We start from the raw sequence: 19,929 nt of genomic DNA, 5'->3' as shown, positions 1-19,929 counted from the left end.
AATAGATTTAACATTCTATGACCTCACACAGGGCAGACACCCATACAAGGGCCTCCCTGTGGTGTGTCCTTCTGCCCCCAGGCCCTCAGCTGGACAAGGACCAGGTGGCACAGCACCAGCATGGGCTCAGGGCAGCCGCTTCGTTCTGTGCAGCTCTCACACGCTGCACACAGCACCCACCCCACTGACATTCACATACACGCACCCTGGGACCTTCACGCACTCACACATGTTTGCATGCATAGATGCACGCATGGCCTCCATCAGGACCTGGTGCAGAAAGCTTACCACCGGACTCCTCAGACTGCTGCACACTGTGTACAGCCTGCATAACCAGGGCAGGGCAGGGCAGGGACTCACGTCGGACTGTGATTGTGTCTGTGGCCAGCACCCAACCTGACCAGTTCAGGTTAGTGAGCACCAGACCCACCTTACCCCTATAAAAAAACAAGCACACATGTACCTGTGGGCAGACACACACGGACTACTTGCACATAAACACCTGTGTATACCATATATCAGTATACCAAGACTCGCACACAGGGAGGCAATCATGTGAGCACATCTGTACACGCAGGCACACACACCCTGGCTTCCTTCCTCACGCACTCCCCAGGGGCCAAGCTTTCCTGCTTGGCACAGGCACACGCTCCCCTCTCAGTGGCCTCCCCCATTAGGTGCACTAAAAAGAGGGGCTAGTTTGGTCTTTAGCACAAGCAATAAATAAATACAGGGAAAGAGAAAAAAAAGAGGGCAGGAGAATTTGAAAATACAGCATCCGCCTGCCTTTGGCAGAGATGAAAGGCAGCTTGAGCTGCTCTCCAGCAGAGCCCAGGGACTGGACCATTCTGGCAGACCTGGGCCTGGGAGGAGGATGGGCCAGAGTGCTGAATGTTTCAGGCCACTGAGATGAGCTGGGAGCAGGCCTTGAGGGACCAGGAGCCCCTAGACCTTGCTCTGGATGCAGGCCCACGTACTCAGAAAGGTGCTTGGGCTCCCACAGTGGTACCCAGGGCCCGGGATCTCCCCTTCTTCCCTCCCGCAGCCTGACAACTGCACAGAGGTGGGTGAGAGCCAAGCACCCCTACACTGAATGCACCCTCAAGCCCCAGGGCCAAGGCTAGAAAACTCAGTGAGATGTGAGGACAGAGGCCAGGCCAAGAACACAAAGGAGCTGAGGTCTCTGCAGCAGGTCTTAGGCAGACTCCTAGGCTAGAACATAGCATGAACTCTTAAGTTAGATGCCTGGGAGCAAGCCCACCTCAGGTCTTTCTAACTGGGCATGATGGGAAGACTTCACGGTTTGGGACCTCGGGGAGGGAAAGCTCCATCACAGGCCCCTAAAGGCTACACAGAAATTGTTTTATGACATTTCTCTGGTCATCTCTATGGTGGTAGGGGCAGGGTGGGGACTGGGGAGGGGTCCTCCTCTCCTCTCCTTTCCTGGACTCTGCCTTCCAGCAGCAGATGATTGGCTGGGGCCAGCTGGGCTACCTCATGGCGCCCCAGGAGTGTGGGAGAAAAGCAGGTAAGGACATGGTGGCTGTGAGACAGGAGGGGTGCAGTCTGCACCCTCGGGGAGGGGCTTTCTGGGTGTCAGGAGTGGAGTTAGGGGCAGAAGGGAAGGATTGGACAAGTCTGATAAAACCAAAAAGACTGAAGCCAGTCAACCAGAGTGTCTAAGGCACAACTCAAACTGTGAGTCCTACGGGGGTGGGGCTGACCCACTTCCTGGGAACGTGGGAACCAGACCCCATGCTAATTTCCTGAGTGTCCTTTCCTAAGAAGCACCCACTCTGGTGTTTCCTACAGGCCCTCACCGCAAGGGGTGGAGACCCTCGGGCAGACAGGGAGTGAGGAACAGGGGCACGGAAGGGGACCTCCCCTGGGTCCTAAACCCAGCCCTGATCCAGCTGAGGTACAAAGGCAAACACAAATGATCAAGCCAGATTCATCCTAGTGGGCCCCCACCCCCAGAGACATCCAGACACTTTATTAGAATCGTTAACATGGTCACAAGCCTGATTCACCCTTGAGCAGGACACGTAAGGGAGACACCAGACCTCCGAGAACCTTCCGGGCTCTCCATCCAGCTGCTTGCCTGGCAGCTGGGAGTAGAATTCTAACTGTCCCCACACCATAGATTTTAAAAAAATGCAACCACATGTTAGTGTTTTCTTGTGTTTTGTGGGGTTTTTTTTGTTTTGTTTTTTGTTTTTGTAAACAGTCTTATCCAAGTTAAAAACCAATGAGGTGTGCACACACAACTTTCTCCCATCAGGGCTGGGACCTCTCCTGAGCGGCTTCTGAGGCCTCCAGAAGAGTCCTCTACCCCTGCTGTTCACCTTACCCCAAGAGGTCACCACCCCAAGAGGTCACCACCCCAAGAGGTCACCACCCCAAGAGGTCACCACCTCCTTGCCCATAAATATACATCTGAGGCCACGGGCCGTTCATTCTGGTCACCCGCTCTCTCACCAACTTCCCCAGGCTATTGCAGAAAGAACATGGAAAGACTAAGATGCTACAGAGTTTGTGGCCCGAGGATTTGGCTTGCTCTGCTCAAACCCAGGTCCCCAAAGGACCTGGGACCTATTGTGGTCAGGGCGGTGCTGTACCCAAGTCAAGGGCACTCAAATCTCTGACTCCCGTCTGTAGGACCGCTGCTCAAGGGCACCACTGCCGGCCTGCAGTCGGTCAAAGTCATGCTCCGGCTGAGGGCTGCGGCCATCCCGGTCTGTCGCCACCTCATCCTCCTCATCTCGGCTCAGGAAGGCCAGCTCGTTCTCATAGCAGAAAGAGTTGGCACTGGGCAAGAGGAACTTGTTCTCCACCAGGTCCTTGGCGCTGCAGCGGGGGGTAGAGGGCACCTCATAGGTCTTGTGGAAGTGTGAGTAGTCAATCTTGTACTGGTTCTTCTCCTCGAAGAGCACTGGCTCAAAGCGGTGGCCCCACAGGATCTCATTAGCCAGGTAGGAACTGCGAGCCTGCGTGGTCATGGCCGTAGCCTCTACCATGCCTTCTAGGATGACGACAATCTCAAAGTCGTCTGTCTCAAGGTCCTGACGGCTAATGCCGAACAGAGGGCTGGCCTCATCAATCTCATGCAAGATAGTGATGGGTGATACCAGGAAGATACGGTCCAGGCCCTTATCAAAGCCCACGTCAATGTCGATCTGGTCTAGTGGGATGTACTCACCCTCCTCTGTGACCCTGGGCTTGATGAGCTGAGCCCTCACGTGGGCCTCTACGATGTGGCTCTTGCGAAGGTTGCCCACGCGCCACATCAGGCAGAGCTTGCCGTCACGCAGAGCCACGACAGCATTGTGGCTGAAAAGCAGAGTCTGCGCCCGCTTCTTGGGCCGGGCCATCTTGGCCATGATGGCACCAATCATGAAGGAGTCAATGATGCAGCCTACAATGGACTGTGCCACCACCATGAAGACAGCCACCGGGCACTCCTCAGTCACACAGCGGAGCCCGTATCCAATGGTGGTCTGTGTCTCGATGGAGAAGAGAAAGGCCGCCATGAAGCCGTGGACCTGCAGCACACAGGGTGTACGGCCACGGCCCTCGGCTGGCTCCAGGTCTCCGTGGGCGACAGCAATGACCCAGAAGATGATGCCGAACAGCAACCAGGAGGCAAGGAAGGCCAGGGAGAAGATGAGCAGCATGTAGCGCCAGCGGATATCCACGCACGTGGTAAACATGTCAGCCAGGTAGCGCTGTGACTTCTCATCCATGTTGGCGAATTCGATGTTGCACTGGCCGTTCTTCTTGACAAAGCGGTTGCGGCACCGGCGCCTTGTGTGCACCTTGCCGTTGCCGAAACCGTTGGCGCCGGACATGGTAACCAGGTGCAGTCCGTCCTCCTCTGATGAGACGATGCTGTAGGGGTTGGCCCGGCTGGCTGTGGTCATCCCGGGGTCTGGTGGACCCTGGCCTGCCCCCAGGCTGACTCCAGGCAGGGGCACTTCTGCAAAAGAGAGGACAGTGGGTCTGTCTGGGCAGGCAGCCAGGGCCCATGACGGTAGCTGGCAGACAAAGCCCCCGTTTAGTCACCACAGATCCCGTCTTCCCTCCCACTCAAAGCCTGCTCCTCAAATCCACCTTCTCAGCTTGGAAAACAGGCCCCCCCTGGCTCCCAGCAGTGCCGCTCCAGCCAGAAATCTTGGGCTCTGCTTTCAAACATATTTCTATTTCTCCCACCCTCATAGCCTAAGTCCTGGTCACCTCCAGCCTGGACCAAGGCAGGGGCCACCTCCCCAGCCTCACTTTGTCTCCCTTACTCTCAGTCCCTGAAAGGGACCATGTTAGATCCCACCCTTCCTTCTCTCACAGCCAGTGGGCCCTGGAGCTGCAAGGTCTGTAAGGCAGTCCCATAGCTTTGTTGCCTGGTTGAACACACACACACATCCCCCCACACTACCCACACACACATACACACATATGTGCACACGTGTGTGTGCATGCTATTCACCCACCTGCTCCCCCTCCCCCAGACAAGCACCCTCCCAGATCAGTGCTGCTGTACATCAGACTGTGCTCCCATGTTGCCAGGGCAGGCCTCCCCGTGCCCCAGAAATGCACACATGGTTCTGACCCACACACTGCACACCCCAGCCACCACGGATCCTCGTGTAGAGCAGCAGTAGCAACGACCATAAAAGCTGTGACATTGGCCTGTCTTTCCCTCACACACACTGGTCATTTACGCCCCTCACTGTCTTACCCCAGGTCTAGAACAGGTCTGCCGAGGCCCAAACCTCATCGTGTCTGACATTCTATGTTCACTTTGCCTGTCTTCACGAAGTCCACGGCATCCACTAAGCACCCATAGGCTACACCCATGACTTTTCTATCATGGGGTTATACGGTATAAGGGGCAGCCCTAGAGCAGACACCCAGATTGGGTCTCTTTAGGTTTCCCTAACTTCAGAACAGGCAACTCCCACGCCTCCGCTGAGGACTACAGGTCCAGAGACTCACACGCATCACCTGCTTCCATTACCACTTTTGGTCTCCTGTAGGGAGCACCGTATCTCCAGGCCAGCCTAGCACACACTCTTCTCAGAGAAGGCCTGAAGAAAGGGACCGTGGCCAGCAGAGCAAACCCAGGTTTGCACATCCCGATTGATCCATGAGGACCAGTGGCAGGCTAAGCCAGGGATCGTAGCCCTGTCTGCCTCTGGAGACACTAGCCTATCTCAGCTGGGCTGAGCAGAAAGTGGGTGTCCTCTGGTGTAGCAGAACATTAATGAGCTGGACAAGAGCCCAACAAAGCCTTGGAGCCCTCAATCACCTGATGTCACTAGGAAGACAAAGAGATTCTAGAAGAAGATCCCATGGGAGCTGGGCACCTAGGGCAGGCTAGATGTTATCAGAGCTTCCTGCCCTTGGACTCTTGAGGGTAGTAGATCTGCCCATTTTTTCAGACAAGGGGGCTGAGAACAGGAAGACACTCCCCCAGTGTGCCTGTAGGCACAGATAGCAATGCTAGAATTCAGCCCTATCTGGACAGCACAATCCCTGGCCACATCTACATCAGAGGCTCAGAGGGACACAGCCTGCAGACTCTGCTAGCAACACAGTGGTATGGGTGGAGACCATCAGACCAGCCAGATCAGGAAGCACTCTCCGAGTCTATGCCGTAAGCCACAGTGCTGCTGAGTCCCTGAAGCCTGGCAGACACAGACAGGGCCATGAAGCCTGAGAACCACAGAAACCCTACTAGGATGGGGAGAAACACATCCAAGATCTTCGAGTCTTCCTCTAACAGCCATAGGGGGTTCAAATAGGAAAGGAACTCCCAACCAAGACATATGGGCATCAATCAGGAGAGCTGAGATCCAAACCTCATGTCTAACACAGTTTCCTGCCATGTGACCTTAGGCTCAACAGGGCCATCGGTCCTCATTCTGACATCTTCCCCTATGGCTACGTCAGTTGACCACCTCACCATGGGTCTGTGTAGCTGAGGCTTGGGGCTGTAATGGTGGATGCTGCTTCTGTCTGGGCCAGGAGGCAGAGGGTTGGCGGGGCTGAGGACCCTGGGGACCACCCTGGGAAGACATCTCAGCCCCAGATTTCTGAGTCTTCCAGGGTAAGGTGGTCAAGGTTGGGGTACTCAGACGCCGGGGGGAAGCTGCCAGATCCCAGGAGCTAGGCTTGTGTGACCTAGAGGCCTTGAGGGATGTCCAGCGGGTCATGGCGGCTCTGGCTCCCACTATGAGCAGTAGCTGACCTGCAGGGAACAGAATCACAGGCATCAAAGACTGGGGAGCCCCATCCAGAAGCCTGATCCAGGAAGGCAGCCTTCCATCTGGCCAGCCCCATGGAGCTGAGAGTGTGGCAGCCACTTCTGGAATCATTTAGGCAGCATCACAGACCTGGAAACTCCCACTTCTGCTGATATTCCACCCAAACCACAGAGAAAATCAACTTCATCAAGTGTATGCCTGTTCTGTACCTTGAGCCAGAAACCGATGGTGAGCAAAGTCCCTTGTCCCCAGACACCCAGAGAATGTACGTGAGCAACAGAAGCAGACAGATGTGGGAGACCCTCACGTGGAGGATGGTGAGGACAGACCCAAAAGGAGGACCCAGAAGCAGGAATTAGTGCCACAGAAGGCCAAAGGTCAAGAGGAGACCCCCACACCAAGGCTTAGACAACAAGAATGTACTAAAGATCTCTAAGAAACACGAGGCAGAGCCTCCGCCGGGGTCATGCAAGCTGGCAGGCTCTTGCTCAATGGGCATGTCATGAGACTAGGAAAGAAAATCAATGAGATTTGTTTCACTTGAAGAGGTCTAAGCAAGAAAAGAGGCCAGCACCCCACTTCAGAGGTGGGGAAACGGAAGCCAAAGGAGAAAACAATGTTCAAGCCAACACTGAGGACCACGTTAGCAAGGCCTAAGCTGGCCAGTGGCAGTTCTGAACACTGCCAGGAGGGAACGGGGAGGCTCAGTGGAATACAGTACCTGAACCAGACAAGGAGAGTCGACACTGGACAGCGCTCAAAATGAGACCAGGCACAGTGGGGAGGAGAGGCCACAGAACCCGCAGGAAGAAATGACCTGTCCTGGACCAGATTCTTGCCCTGGCATCTGCAGGCGCAGCCTCTCGGCATCCAGTTAGCTTGGAGCACTGGCCAGGGAGGGCCAGGACTGGAGCTCTGAGTGAAAAGAGCTGCCACCTAGCCTAGGGTGGGGCCTGGGAGTCACTGGGAGGTTCCTCCGGATGGAGCAGGACATCCCATGTCAGTCTCCAAGGCTCTGGGACACCTCAGGTTTCGCTAACATCCGGGAGGAACTGGGACAAGGCTTGGGCCCATAGTCCCAGATGTCGCCTGGATAGTGACTGCAAAGAAACCGGCCCTGGAAAAGGAGCATCGGGTGAGGCCTCTCCCTTGGGCTCCTCTAGGATGAGGAGCAAAGGTGTCAAAAGTTATCGACTGCTGCTACCTCCCAGACACTCTCCTGAAACTCTGACATGCTCGCCCAGGTAATCCCTGTAATGACCGTGACAACTAATCCCTTTTCCAGGGAGGAAACTAAAGCTCAGAGAGTCTGAGTCACTCTTCAAGGGACACACAGTCTCCAACTTTCTGTTCTGGAGAGCTGGGATGAAAACATCCATCACTCCGGCCTCCAAGAGCAGGCTGCAGGGCATCACGTTCCACTACCAGTTCTCCAGACCCCATTTCTTACCCATCTGTTAATAAAACACACACTATTAACTGTCCCCAAGTTGGCAGTCAACAGCAGACTTTTAAGGGACAGGGGACTCTTGGAGCTCCCACATCAAAAGACTCCTTGGAGGTCATCTGTGCAGGGAAGGCACGCGTGTGACCCGCCTGAGCCTGTTCCTTTCACCTGTGCCTGGAACAGACGTCAATCATCAAACACAGAGCCTTGTCCCCACTGTAGCCAGGAGCAGCCAATGCAGTCGCTACCCAGAAGTCTTAGCATGAGAGGTTCCACGAGGGCTCCCTGCCTCAGCCACAAAGGAAATGGGAAACCAGGCAGGCATAAGGCACAAAGTTCTCCCTTAGGCCAGGCCCTGCCCAGAGAGCAAACCTGTGGCAGAGAGATGGCCCTGCCAGAGCTAGGGGACACAAGACCAGAAAGGAAGCTGGTCTCATTGCCGAGAGTTAAATTAAGTAAGGCTGTTCAGGGGATGGAAAGTTGAGAGGGCTGACATTTCTTTCTCTAAATCTGGGACGATGATTCCCAATCCAGACTCCCTGGTCAGATCCTCAGACAACCTTTGCCCTCTTCCCCGGAAAACGTTCAGGGTCAGTGAACACGCTGGACTCCTGCTCCAAGTTTATGTTTCCCTATGCTGGGGAAACAATGGCCACTCCATGTTGGGGTGGGTAGGTCAGTGCTGGCCCCCACCCCCAGGCCTCACCGCTTTGCAGTCCCTGTCCTGATTCTAGCGACCACATCAACATTTCTGCCTGAAAGCTCTCTGGCCATTAAAGCACACTCTGCCCATGGGCAGGGCAGGCTGGGAACCAAAACCACCAGGAGCTCCACTCCCTGCCCCTGGCATGAGACAGCTCTGAAGTCTATGTTCCACGTGTCACCTTGGCTGGGTCCTCAGCTAGGATCCTCCAACTGGTTAGATCCCCAGCTTGTTCTAGCTCCAATCACATACCCCTCTCCAAGCAGTAACCCTATCAATAGCATGTCTTTATCACTCCTTACCTGTTCCTCCTCTGCCTTGTCTCTCTGAGTTTCCTCAGCTTGTCTCACATGAAGCTCCCTACACTGGTAGCTTTGTCCCTTGGCTCTGCTCATGGGGCCTCTAGTGTCTCACATCTGCAAAGCCTCCTTGAATTCCAATATCCCCTTCTCCAGGATGAGCTCAGTAGACAGTACAACCCCTCTTCTCCAAGATGTCCTCCGTGCTCTCTCCTCTCCTACCCACTCTATAAAGACCTCTAGTGTTCTCTCTCTCTCTCTCTCTCTCTCTCTCTCTCTCTCTCTCTCTCTCTCTCTCTGTGTGTGTGTGTGTGTGTGTGTGTGTGTGTGTGTGTGTGTGTGTGTGTTTCAAAACAGGGTTTCTCTGTGTAATAGCCCTAGCCATCCTGGAACTTGCTTTGTAAACCAGGCTGGCCTCGAACCCAGAGATCTGTCTGCCTCTGCCTCCTGAGTGCTGGGATTAAAGACAACCATGCCCAGGGACCTCTGGATTCTCTTGTCCTAGTTTCATCCCATCAGGGCCAGAAGTTGCTTCTACACTGTTTGAAAGCGGTTCTTGTCCTAGCCCCACCTCGGATCAGCCTTGGAGGCCCGGCGGGCTGGTGCGGGCCTTGACACAGGAACCGCGAAGTGTTCCCGAAGCAAGGAGGTGGCAGTGCCGTGACGGAGTAGGCAGAGACAAGCACAGACGGGTGGTCAAGCAGATGGGTGGCTAGACCGGGCTGACAGATGTGTGGGTGTCTGGGCAGGAGTGACCAGATAATGGGTGGTTTGGTGGGCGGGTGGATGGTAGAGCAGATGAATGGGTGAAGGAAATGGAGTAATGAACGGATGGGACGGGCAACTAGCACTTCAGGGCGGATGACTGACAGGTGGGTGTTTTGGTGGTCAGATGAATGGACGGATGGGTGTGTGGATGGGGCGAGGTGGGGAAAGTCGGCGGGGTGCGGAGCAGAACCAGGTGAGAGTGGGAGGTGGGGGTGAGAGGATGCGTGTCTGATAGACGGGGCGTCAGGAGCGACTGGATGGATAGCAACAGCCGACTAAGTGGGTGGAAGAGACCAATGCGGGGGGGGGGAGCGGAGGCACCAGTGAGCATCCATTGCGGGATGATGAGCTACACAAGTACACATCAGGACCTCACCCCCACCAACTTGGAATTGTCGCTAAGTCCAATGCCAAGTGGCAGCCACTGTCTTTAGAAATACCCAAGCAGCTGCTGCCATCACTCAAAGCCAGCAGAGAGGGGTGGGACCTCCAGTTATTGGACCAGCGCAGAACAAGACAGTCACCACTGATGATGGCAAGTGTCGTGGTGCTCTCCAGGCACAGAGTAGACACCTCACACACATCCTCTTGCAGAATCCTCATGGGGCCACAGGTCTGGAATGACTACCCTTCCCTCTTCAGAGAAGCAGCAATGTCTCCAGGGTCATGAAGAAGCTTGGGACTCTATGCCTGTGTTCTAGTTACTCCTGCCAGGTTTCCCCAGTGCCACCCCCAGACGGCGGATAGTATGATAGGCAGTATTCCCACGGATGGTGTGTAGGTGAGCAAACAGAGGACAGGGGGCAATAGCATTTCAAAGGTGCAGACAGGAGTGTGCCTGCTTGCACACACACACCCGACAGGGTACAGAATCAGTTTTCCATCTGTCAAAGGGGCCCCTACCTCCTGACCGATCTGTCAAAGAGATTAGGAGAGAGGATGATGGGAAGGGCTCCCTGGAGGCCAGGACCTTGAGATGTTGTCACCTTCCCCACCTCTCAGGCAGAGGTCACGGGGACGCCCAAGTCAGTTCTGTCACACTGGCTTTTCTGGTTGGGATTAAAGAAATGGTCAGTGAGTCACCCCCACATTCTAAGCCTCTGGGGCAAGCGACAATGGCAGGTTCGGAGATGCAGAGTTATTTTCAAAGCGGGGCTCTTCCTCTTACAAGTTGTGTGGCCCTCGGGGAGTTACTTCCCCTTTCTGTAAGCCTCTTCATCCCTCACTGTCATCTTTAATGCCATCTGTGCCCATGTTTGCCCCTCAGCTCGTTTACTCTAAGAAACCAGGAATCGGGAGGCAGGGCCAAACGTCACACAACTGGGATCGTCCACGGCAGGGACAGCCTGCCTGTGAATTGTGGATGAGTCCAGACTGGGCTTGGACCTATGTGCACTACTCAGTACAACCCAGACTTGACGGATGGCTCCTCCCACTGGGCACAGCAGGAGCCTGAGACTAAGAGGTCAGTCATCCAGGTCAGAACTCTGTGCAGAGAAGCTAGAGAAGGTTCCCGAGAAGAGTGAGGGCTGAGAGTTGCGAATAATTTGTTCATCCCACTTCCTGTTGGCCACCCGGCTACGGCCAGGCTCTCTCAGTTTGACTCCTCACCGGGGCTTCCCCCAGACCCACAGCTCCAGTCCAAAAACTCCAACAATCGTTCCTCTTTTTTATGAGGAAACGGGCTTATTACAGAGAAGTGACTCACCCAAGGTCACAGGGCCCGGGTGGTGGCTGCGGATTTATAGATATATGGTCCAGGGCCCCTAGCTTACCCTACCCTGCAGCAGCTACAACAGTTTACCAATAAGCTGCCCCCTCGGCTCAGCAAGAGCATCTTCACAGGAGCAGACATCATCCCAGATGAGAAGGCTGATCGTACAGGGCAAAGCCTCTCTAGATCTGAGGCTTGGGCCCCAAACAGGCACCAGCCAGTGAGGGAAATGCTCTGCTGGCTCAGGCCTCTTCTCATGCTAAGGCTGGAAGGCCAAGTTCTGGAGGAGACAGGCGCTTCCTGAGGCTCAGGTGACATGCCAGGCTCTAGCCAATATCCCCATGAAACTGAGCACGGCGCCAGGAAGTGAGAGCCAGCCACAGCGCAGGGGCTGGGGCCTGGCCCAGCAAAGAGTAGAAGATAGCATGTCAGCAATGATGCCAGTTTGTTGAGGGCCCCTTCCCTGGCTTCCGACTCCACACACCTCAGCAGGTGCTGCCGGATGAGCAGAATCCTAGCTCTCCTGGCGTGCAGCAGCGGCCACACGGCAAATCAGGGTCCTCGGCAGTGTTCAAGAGTGTTGGTTCAGGATGTGACACCCCACCCGGACAGCTGAGGACAGAAAAGAGGCTCCACGTGCGTGTCTGGACACTTTTTGGGAGACATCCAGCATCTCCTCAGGGTACACTCAGTCCCCTGTTCCCCATAACCAGGGCACCTGAGTCTCAGTGTTCAGCCAGATGTGACTGAGGGAGTTGGGGATGAGGGAGACACACTAACCCCAGTGACATGCTGTCCTAGATGGCCAGGAGGAGTGGACAGCACTCTGGAAGCCTGAAGTTGAGGCCAGGACTAGAGGCTGTGGCCCCATCAGGGTAGACAACGGGCACCAGATGCCAGAGAATGTTTCTATGATATTTTTATCTTGAGAACATCCTTTGGGAGTTGGGGGACAGAGTGTCCTTGGCTCCAGGCCCCTGGGAGTAGCAAAGAACAGGGACCTCTGAGTATCCTCTGCCAGGACAGCAACAGTTGCAAGGCCCCATCCTGGAGTAAGGAGCACCTGGCCAGTATTTAGGTTTCATGGGTCCCTGGGTTCTGATCCAGCTTGCTGTGTGTCCAGAAAAGCAGATCTCTGCTCCTCTCTCATGTTTCTGCTACTTTTCCACAGGGCCTGTTCAATGCCAGCTCAGAACTGGGAACTTGAAGAAGACAGAGTGAACCTCTGACTTCATTGGATGCTTTACCAGCAAGGGATGAAGCAAGGCAGCTAGATTAGAGACACAGAGCCCTGGGAGCCTAGGAAGGCTCTGGCCCGTGGTGGAGAACTCAGGAGCTTCCAGGGGAGTCTCGTTAGGCCTAGGAGAAGTGCACTGTCACAGGGACCATCCATCCTGAGATGGCCAACACAACAGCAAGGGTAGGAGGGAGCCAGAGGTGTGTGTAAGTCTCAGAGTCTCCCAGATCTGGGAGCAGAATCCAGCTCTGCTTCTCTCACACTGGGCCTTGGCAAGCTCTTCCACCTCTGAACTTTCCTGAGCCTGCCAGTAAACCCAGGGGCCTTCCGACCCAGCAGTCCCACAGCCTACAGAACCTGGGGCTGAGAAAGTCTAATGGAGCACACTGTTGTCAACCTAATTACAGGGAAGGTGAAGCTATATTGAGAGTTCCAAAGGAAACAGGCCCTGGTCCAAGGTTACACTAACAGATGAAAGAAACAGAGGCCAGAGAAGGCTGCATGTCATACTGACGAGCTTGGACTTGATCCCACGAGTTGCACAGATCTCGAGAGCCATGATGGAACCTGAAAATCTTAAGTTTCAGCAATATGAACTGGATTCCTGCCCCTTCCACTGTAGCCCTGGGCAAGTTGCATCATTTCTCGTACCTCCGGTACAGGACTAATAATAGCGCCTGCCTCATGGGGCTGGGATGGGCTCTCAGTGAGTCAGCCCATGGGGATTGCCCACAGGAAAACCTCCTGCCCAATCACCCTGCCTATCACAGCCCAGGAAGCTCACGGGGCCCTGTAGGGCATGGACCAACCCCTGTCACAGGAAGGAGGATCAGATAACCGGATGGGTATGAACCCCAAGAGAGGGGCCCAGGGGACAAAGGCCTGCCAATGTCTAGTTTCCTTGGTGTCTCTTTTCAAACTTCAACTAATCTTAAGTCTCAGACATTTCCTGAGCACCTTGTAGGAGCTTGCACAGAGGAGCAAGAACTTAAGAAGAAGAAGCAGCCAGATATAACAAGGAGAAGCCTGGAGAATTTGCCAACATAAAAAAGTGTATCAGAACTGGAGAGATGGCTCAGCAGTTAAGATCTTCTGTTATTGCAGAGGATTCAAGTTCAAGTCCCATCACCCACGTTGGGTGGTTTACAACTGCCTGTATATCCAGCACCATGGGAGTCAACACCCTTTTCTGACTTTTTTTTGGGCACCAGTACACATGTCACACACACAAAACACACACACACACACACATAAATAAGTCTTCAAAAACTTTTATGGTGTTACTTATCAAACCTATCACAGTAAAACAAAAAGCAAGTGATAAATAGCCATTAATTGATGAATGGATAAGGAAAATGTGATATAAACATACAATGGAATATCACTTAGCTGTACGGAAAATGAGGGAACCACAGGAAGTTCCACATGTGGCATCTTCAAGAAATAGTGTAGGCCCAGGAGGAGACAAGAGCTGACTGAGGACAAGAGCCACAGATATGCGGGGAGTTCCTCAACTCAGTGAAAGTTGCAGACCCAAGCAGGAAGCCTGAGCAGACACAGGACAAGACCTGGGCCCCATAAGACCATCTCTAAAACTGACCACATATTAATGTACACAAAACAAGCTCCAAATACAAGAAAATTGAAATGACATCCTGTATTCTAGACCTGGCCACAATGGGTTAAAGCTTGGAGTTAAAGCAGCAGGGGTAACTACAGAAAGCACACAAGCTTGTGGAAACTGAGCAACACACTAGTAAATGAGGCATAGGTCACTGGAGGGGTGGGGGAGGAAATCCAAGACTCCTAGAATGAAGTGAATATTAAAACACAGCTTATCACAATCTCTGGGACACAGTGAAGGCAGTCTTACATGGAGCGTTTATAGCAACAGTGCCTACATCAAAAATTTGAAAGATCTCAAATAAATAAATGAATGATACATTTTAAGGCCTTGGAAAAACAAGAGTAAATCAAACCCTGAGCAATAGATAGGAAGAAATTAGCAAGGTCAGGGCAGAAATTCATAAAATAGAAACAAACAGAAACAATACAAAGAATTAGCAAGATGAGAGCTGTTGTTGGAGGCTGCTTGTTTGTTCCTGGCTGCTCAGCCCTGAAATAACCACACAGAATCTGTATTAATTAAATCACTGCTTGGCCTATTAGCTTATGCATATTTCTAGCTCACTCTTATCTCTTAAATTAACCTATTTCTATTATTCTATATTTTACCACGAGGCTCATGCCTACCGGCAAGGTTCTGACTGGCACCTTGTGTCTTTCTACTCTGGTGGCTCCATGGTGGCTCCCTGACTCCACCATCTTTTTTCCAGAATTCCATTTAGTTTTCCCTGCTTAGCTCTATTCTGCTAAGTCACTGGTCAAAACAGCTTCTTTATTCATTAATCAATAAAATCAAAACATATGCAGAAGGACTTCCCACACCATTGCCCCTTTTCTGTTTAAATAAAAGGAAAGTTTTAACTTTAACATAGTAAAATTACATATAACAAAACAGTATCAAGCAAGAATTACAGTTACAATATTTATATCTACTTTATCTTTTATCTTAAGTAAGGAAAACTATAATTACAACTATCTATTCTTCAACTCCATCAAAGACTCCAGAAGGATATAATATTACCTAAATTAACAGTGAATGCATTGTAAGCAACTTCCAGAACTCTAGAATTGACAGAGACATCTTGCTACCTGGACAGTCACCCAAAGTTCTTCTGTACTGTTGGGGCATCCATCTTCAGTCTATAAGCCCATAGTATCTGGCAGACTTTTCCATGAAGTAGGAAATTTCAAAGACAGTTCTGCCTATATTGGCAATTTGTCAGTCACTTTTTTCTGTGTCCTGCAGAATGTCTGGCAACTTTTTCATGAAGGAGGAACCCTGAAGAACCGTCTCACCTTTAGGCAAGTTCAGCAGCCATTTCTCTGTGTGTCCCTGCATGTTCAGTTCACACAGCATACCTTCAAGCAATCTAGGCAAGAGCAGTTTCTTGCACAAATGGTTATCAAACTTCATGAGGAGCCTCTTCGATGGCCATCTTCCTCTTGAAGTAGATTGGTACTACCAGGAGCAGATGTGTCTCATGTCATGAAAAGTCCTAAGTTATTAAAACTTTTTAAATGCCACATTTTGTAGGTCTTTGAAAGGTTTGAAGATTATCTATCTAACTGAAATATATCTCTATACATCTAGAAAACCTAACTAACATGACTACAAGTTTGACTACTATAGATTATTAACTTATATTTCTTAATTATATATTACATTTCTAAATGAGCTGCACAAACACAATACCTTAATCAAGAGCAGAAATATATATATTATACACACACACACACACACACATATATATATATATATATATATATGATGTGGGAGTGCCCTCTGTATGCTGTGATTACCATTAATGAATAAAGAAACTGCTTTGGACCTGTAGCAGGGCAGAACTTAGCTAGGCGGGAAAATTAAACTGAATGCTGGGAGAAAGGCAGAGTAAGAGAGAAGCCATGGAGCTGCTGCCAGAGACAGACACTGGGAACTTTACCCAGTAAGCCACTGCTACGTGGCAATATACAGATTAATGGAGATGGGTTAAATTAAGATGTAAGAGTTAGCCAATAAGAAGTTAGAGCTATGGGCCAAGCAGTGTTTTAAATAATATAATTTCTATGTGATTATTTTGGGGCTGAGCAATCAGGAACTAACTAGTGGCCTCCTTACAACACACACACACATATAATATATATAATTTGTATCAATAAACCAAGATCCATACCAAAGCAAATCTCTATAGTATATCCCTCTTTAAATGCAAACACACATTTATAAACAATCATTTAGGGAATTTGAGCATAGTTATCTCCAAACTGCTTCCTGACTTTTGTTGGGCAAAGTATTTTGCGGGGAGTTCACGGTGACCTTTCAAGATATCTTGGTCTATCAAACCACATTAGTCTGGAAGATATCCACAGGTTCTCATCCTCTGTGGAAACAAAAGAAGAACCTCTTTTTCCAAAGCAACAAATCCTTAGATCCAAATTCTGAAGACATGATACCTTTAAAATATCTATGCTGGTTTAGCTTAGCAGCCCATACAATGAAATGCCTTTCTGTACTTAGCTCCTTCACAGTCAAAAAATTCAAAGAAAACACAATAATATACATAATTCATACTCAGTGTATTTTTCATATTTACATGGCTTATTTTTCTTACTCTATTACTTTTTCTACAAGTTTAAAATTTATAATCTTTACTCCTTTAATCTATGGCTGTCTGAACTCTTTTATATTACATTTACTGTCTCTTTACTCTTTTTCTTCTCTCTCTGAAGCTTATGTGCATTTTTTAAACACACTGTGTCTCATTTAGAGGTCTTTCATGTCTGAATCTGTCCTATTGTGTGTCTGTGATTCTTTTCTCCTGGAGAGCTTCTTAAAATGCTAAGTTGTGGCCTGACTAGGACTAAGCCTGCTTTGCCTTTTGGCTCCACCCAGTCCTACAGGTCAGAGGTCCCTTCATTGCCTCTGAGAGCCATTCTCTCTGCCCCAGATCCAGGGTCCGGTCACAGCTGGCCTGCGTTGCTATTAAGAAGCTGTAGCACTTGGTTCACAACCTCATTTAAATGCTTTATAGCCAAACCTCCCAAAAGAGTCAGAGTTCATGCTGGCAGCATGGACCAGGAAGCCGCCATTTAAAAACCACAAGGGTTTTTGCTGCTACCCCTTAGTCAGGAAAACTTCTTGTAAAAGAATTGTGCTTCTGCTTGCTTCTAGCAAAAGAGCCCACCCAAGAAAATGCTTAACTTTGGGTGTGTGTGTGTGTGTGTGTGTGTATCTAGAATTCCTTTTTAAGCTTTCTCAGGTTTTATGTGGATTTAGTCGACCACATTGGCATGCCAATTTGTTGTAGGAGGCTGCTTGTTTGTTCCTGGCTGCTCAGCCCTGAAATAACCACACAGAATCTGTATTAATTAAATCCCTCCTTGGCCTATTAGCTTATGCATATTTCTAGCTCACTCTTATCTCTTAAATTAACCCATTTCTATCATTCTATATTTTACCACGAGGCTCATGGCAAGGTTTCGGCTGGTGACTTTCATCTTTCTCCTCTGGTGGCTCCATGGTGTCTCCCTGACTCCGCCATCTTTCTCCCAGAATTCCATTTAGTTTTCCCCGCCTAGCTCTATTCTGCTAAGTCACTGCTGAAACAGCTTCTTTATTCATTAACCAATAAAAGCAACACATAGACAGTAGGACTTCCCACACCAGAGGGCTAAAGAAATATTTTGTGTTTTGGGACACCTGCTGCTCACAGTTCAAATTCCAGCCCCACATCAGATAGCTGCCAGCTGCCTGTACCTCTACTGCAGGAAGATCTGAGCCCCTCTACTGACCTGTAGTACAGGCACTCACACAGGTGTCCACAGACATGCACACAAACACATACATATAAACAAATAAAAAAAAATTTTAAAAAGTGTTAATGAAACAAATATCTGGCTTTTTGAGAAGATAAACAAAATTGACAAAATTTTAGCCAAATTAACTAAAAGGAGCAAAATACTCAAATCAATAACATTAGAGATTAAAAGGGAGATATTACAACAGACATCAATGAAATCCAGAGAATCATTAGGATATACTTAAAATATACACTCTGCCAAATTGGAAAACTTTTAAAAATGGGTTGATTTCTGACATACCAAAATAAAACCAAGAGGAAATAAATAACCTAAACAGATCTATAACCAGCAATGAGATTGAAGCAGTAATAAAAAGTCTTCCAACTAAAAGAAGCCTAGGAACAGATGGAGTCACTGAAGAAAGAAAGCTACCAGAACTTCAAATAAGAATCAATATCAATACTGCTCAAATTATTTCATAAAATAGAAAAGGAAAGAAAGCTTCCAGACTCTTTTTATGAAGCTAGTATTACTCTGATGCCAAACCCAGATAAAGACAAAATTAAAATTATAGAAAAATCTCCCTAGTGAACATAGATGCAAAAATCCTAAATAAAATACTTGTAAACCAATTTCAAAATCACATCAAAAAGATTGTTTATGGGGTTGGAGAGATGGCTCTCCAGCCAAGAGCACTGGCTACTCCTCCAGAAGACTGGGGTTTGATTCCCTGCACTGATACAGCAGTTCACATCTGTAACTTTAGTCCCATGGAATCTGATGCCCAGTTTGGGACTCTGTGGGCACTGGATACAAATATGGGTGCACAAATATATATGCAGGCAAAACATCCACATACATAAAATAATTGCTTTTACTTTTAAAGACAACAGCGTGAGCAAGTTGGCTTTACCCCAGTGATGTAAGAATGGTTCAACATAAGAAAATCAATAAATATGATTCATTGCCTAGATAGATTAAATGACAGAAATCACATGATCATCTCAATAGACATAGAAAAAACTCTTTGGCAAAATCCAAGATCCCTTTATGAAAAAGAAAAACACACAGAGGCTAGAGGTGGAAGAAGCAACCTTAATATAATAAAGGACACATGCTAAACCTATGCCAACATCGCAATAAGTAGAGAAAAATGAGAAGCATCCCCACTAAGATCCCTGGGAGCAAGACAAGAGGCCCACTGTTATTCAGTATAGTGCTTGACGTCTCAGCTAGAGCAACAGCAAGAGAAGGAAATAAAGTAGACATAAACAGGAAAGGAAGAAGCAAAAGTATCCCTGTTTGCAGATGTATTATATACATAAGGGACTGTAAAGGTTGTTCAAAAACAAACAAACAAAAAAACAAAAGGCTCCAATATAGAGCTTATAAGCATGTCCGGTGAAGTAGCAGGATACAAAATAGACACAAAAGGATCCTACATGCCAATGATAGACTAAAAAAGAGATCAGAAAATCCCGTTCTCAATAGTTACAAAAACAAACAATAGATAAATAAATAATCCGAGAATAAATCTAACCACGGCCATGAAAGACCTCTGTGATGAAAATACTGAAGGAAGAGATTAAGGAAAACACTCGTATACACTAGCAGATAACCTTCCATGCTGACGAGCTGGAAGACATAGTGTAGAAATGACCGCCCTACCAAAAGCACTCTACAGATTCATCGTGATCCAAATAAAAATCCCAGTGCCATTCTCCACATATATAAAAATCACAATTCAAAAATTTGCGTAAAAATCACAAAAGCCTGAAGACAGTCAAAGCAAAGCAAAGATTACTGTGGGAGGTGTCACAGTGTCTGATCAAATTACACCACAGAACCATAGTAATAAAAGCAGCATGGTACTGGGGCAAAAACAGGCACATGGATCAATGGAATGGAATTAAAGACCCAGATATAAGTCCACGCAACTACAGCCACCTAATTCCTTGACAAAGATACCAAAAACACACTCTGGAGAAAGGACATTCTCAACAAATGGTGCTGGTGGAGCTGGATTTCAGCATGCAAAAAAAGTGAACTTCATCCTCTTCTTTCACCCTGAACA

At 49.4% G+C, this 19,929-nt stretch overlaps 1 protein-coding gene across 1 annotated transcript in view; it reads right to left on the bottom strand.

Annotated features, from left to right (window-relative positions):
* Positions 1-1,577: 1,577 nt before the first annotated feature.
* Kcnj12 (potassium inwardly rectifying channel subfamily J member 12) overlaps positions 1,578-19,929 on the bottom strand; it is a 45,541-nt gene continuing 27,189 nt past the window's right edge. Inside the window, exon 2 of the mRNA XM_050163728.1 lies at positions 1,578-3,976. Within this exon, the coding sequence (XP_050019685.1) occupies positions 2,634-3,920 (1,287 nt within the window). The 5' untranslated portion in view covers positions 3,921-3,976 and the 3' untranslated portion in view covers positions 1,578-2,633. The remainder of the gene's footprint in view (positions 3,977-19,929) is intronic.

This window comes from Alexandromys fortis, unplaced genomic scaffold (assembly GCF_014885135.2).
Source record: "Alexandromys fortis isolate MF-2015 unplaced genomic scaffold, M_Fortis_MF-2015_v1.1 scaffold_149, whole genome shotgun sequence".
Taxonomy (NCBI): Eukaryota; Metazoa; Chordata; class Mammalia; order Rodentia; family Cricetidae; genus Alexandromys; species Alexandromys fortis.
The sequence above is the reverse complement of the archived record's forward strand: the minus strand, read 5'-3'. Positions and strand labels throughout refer to the sequence as shown.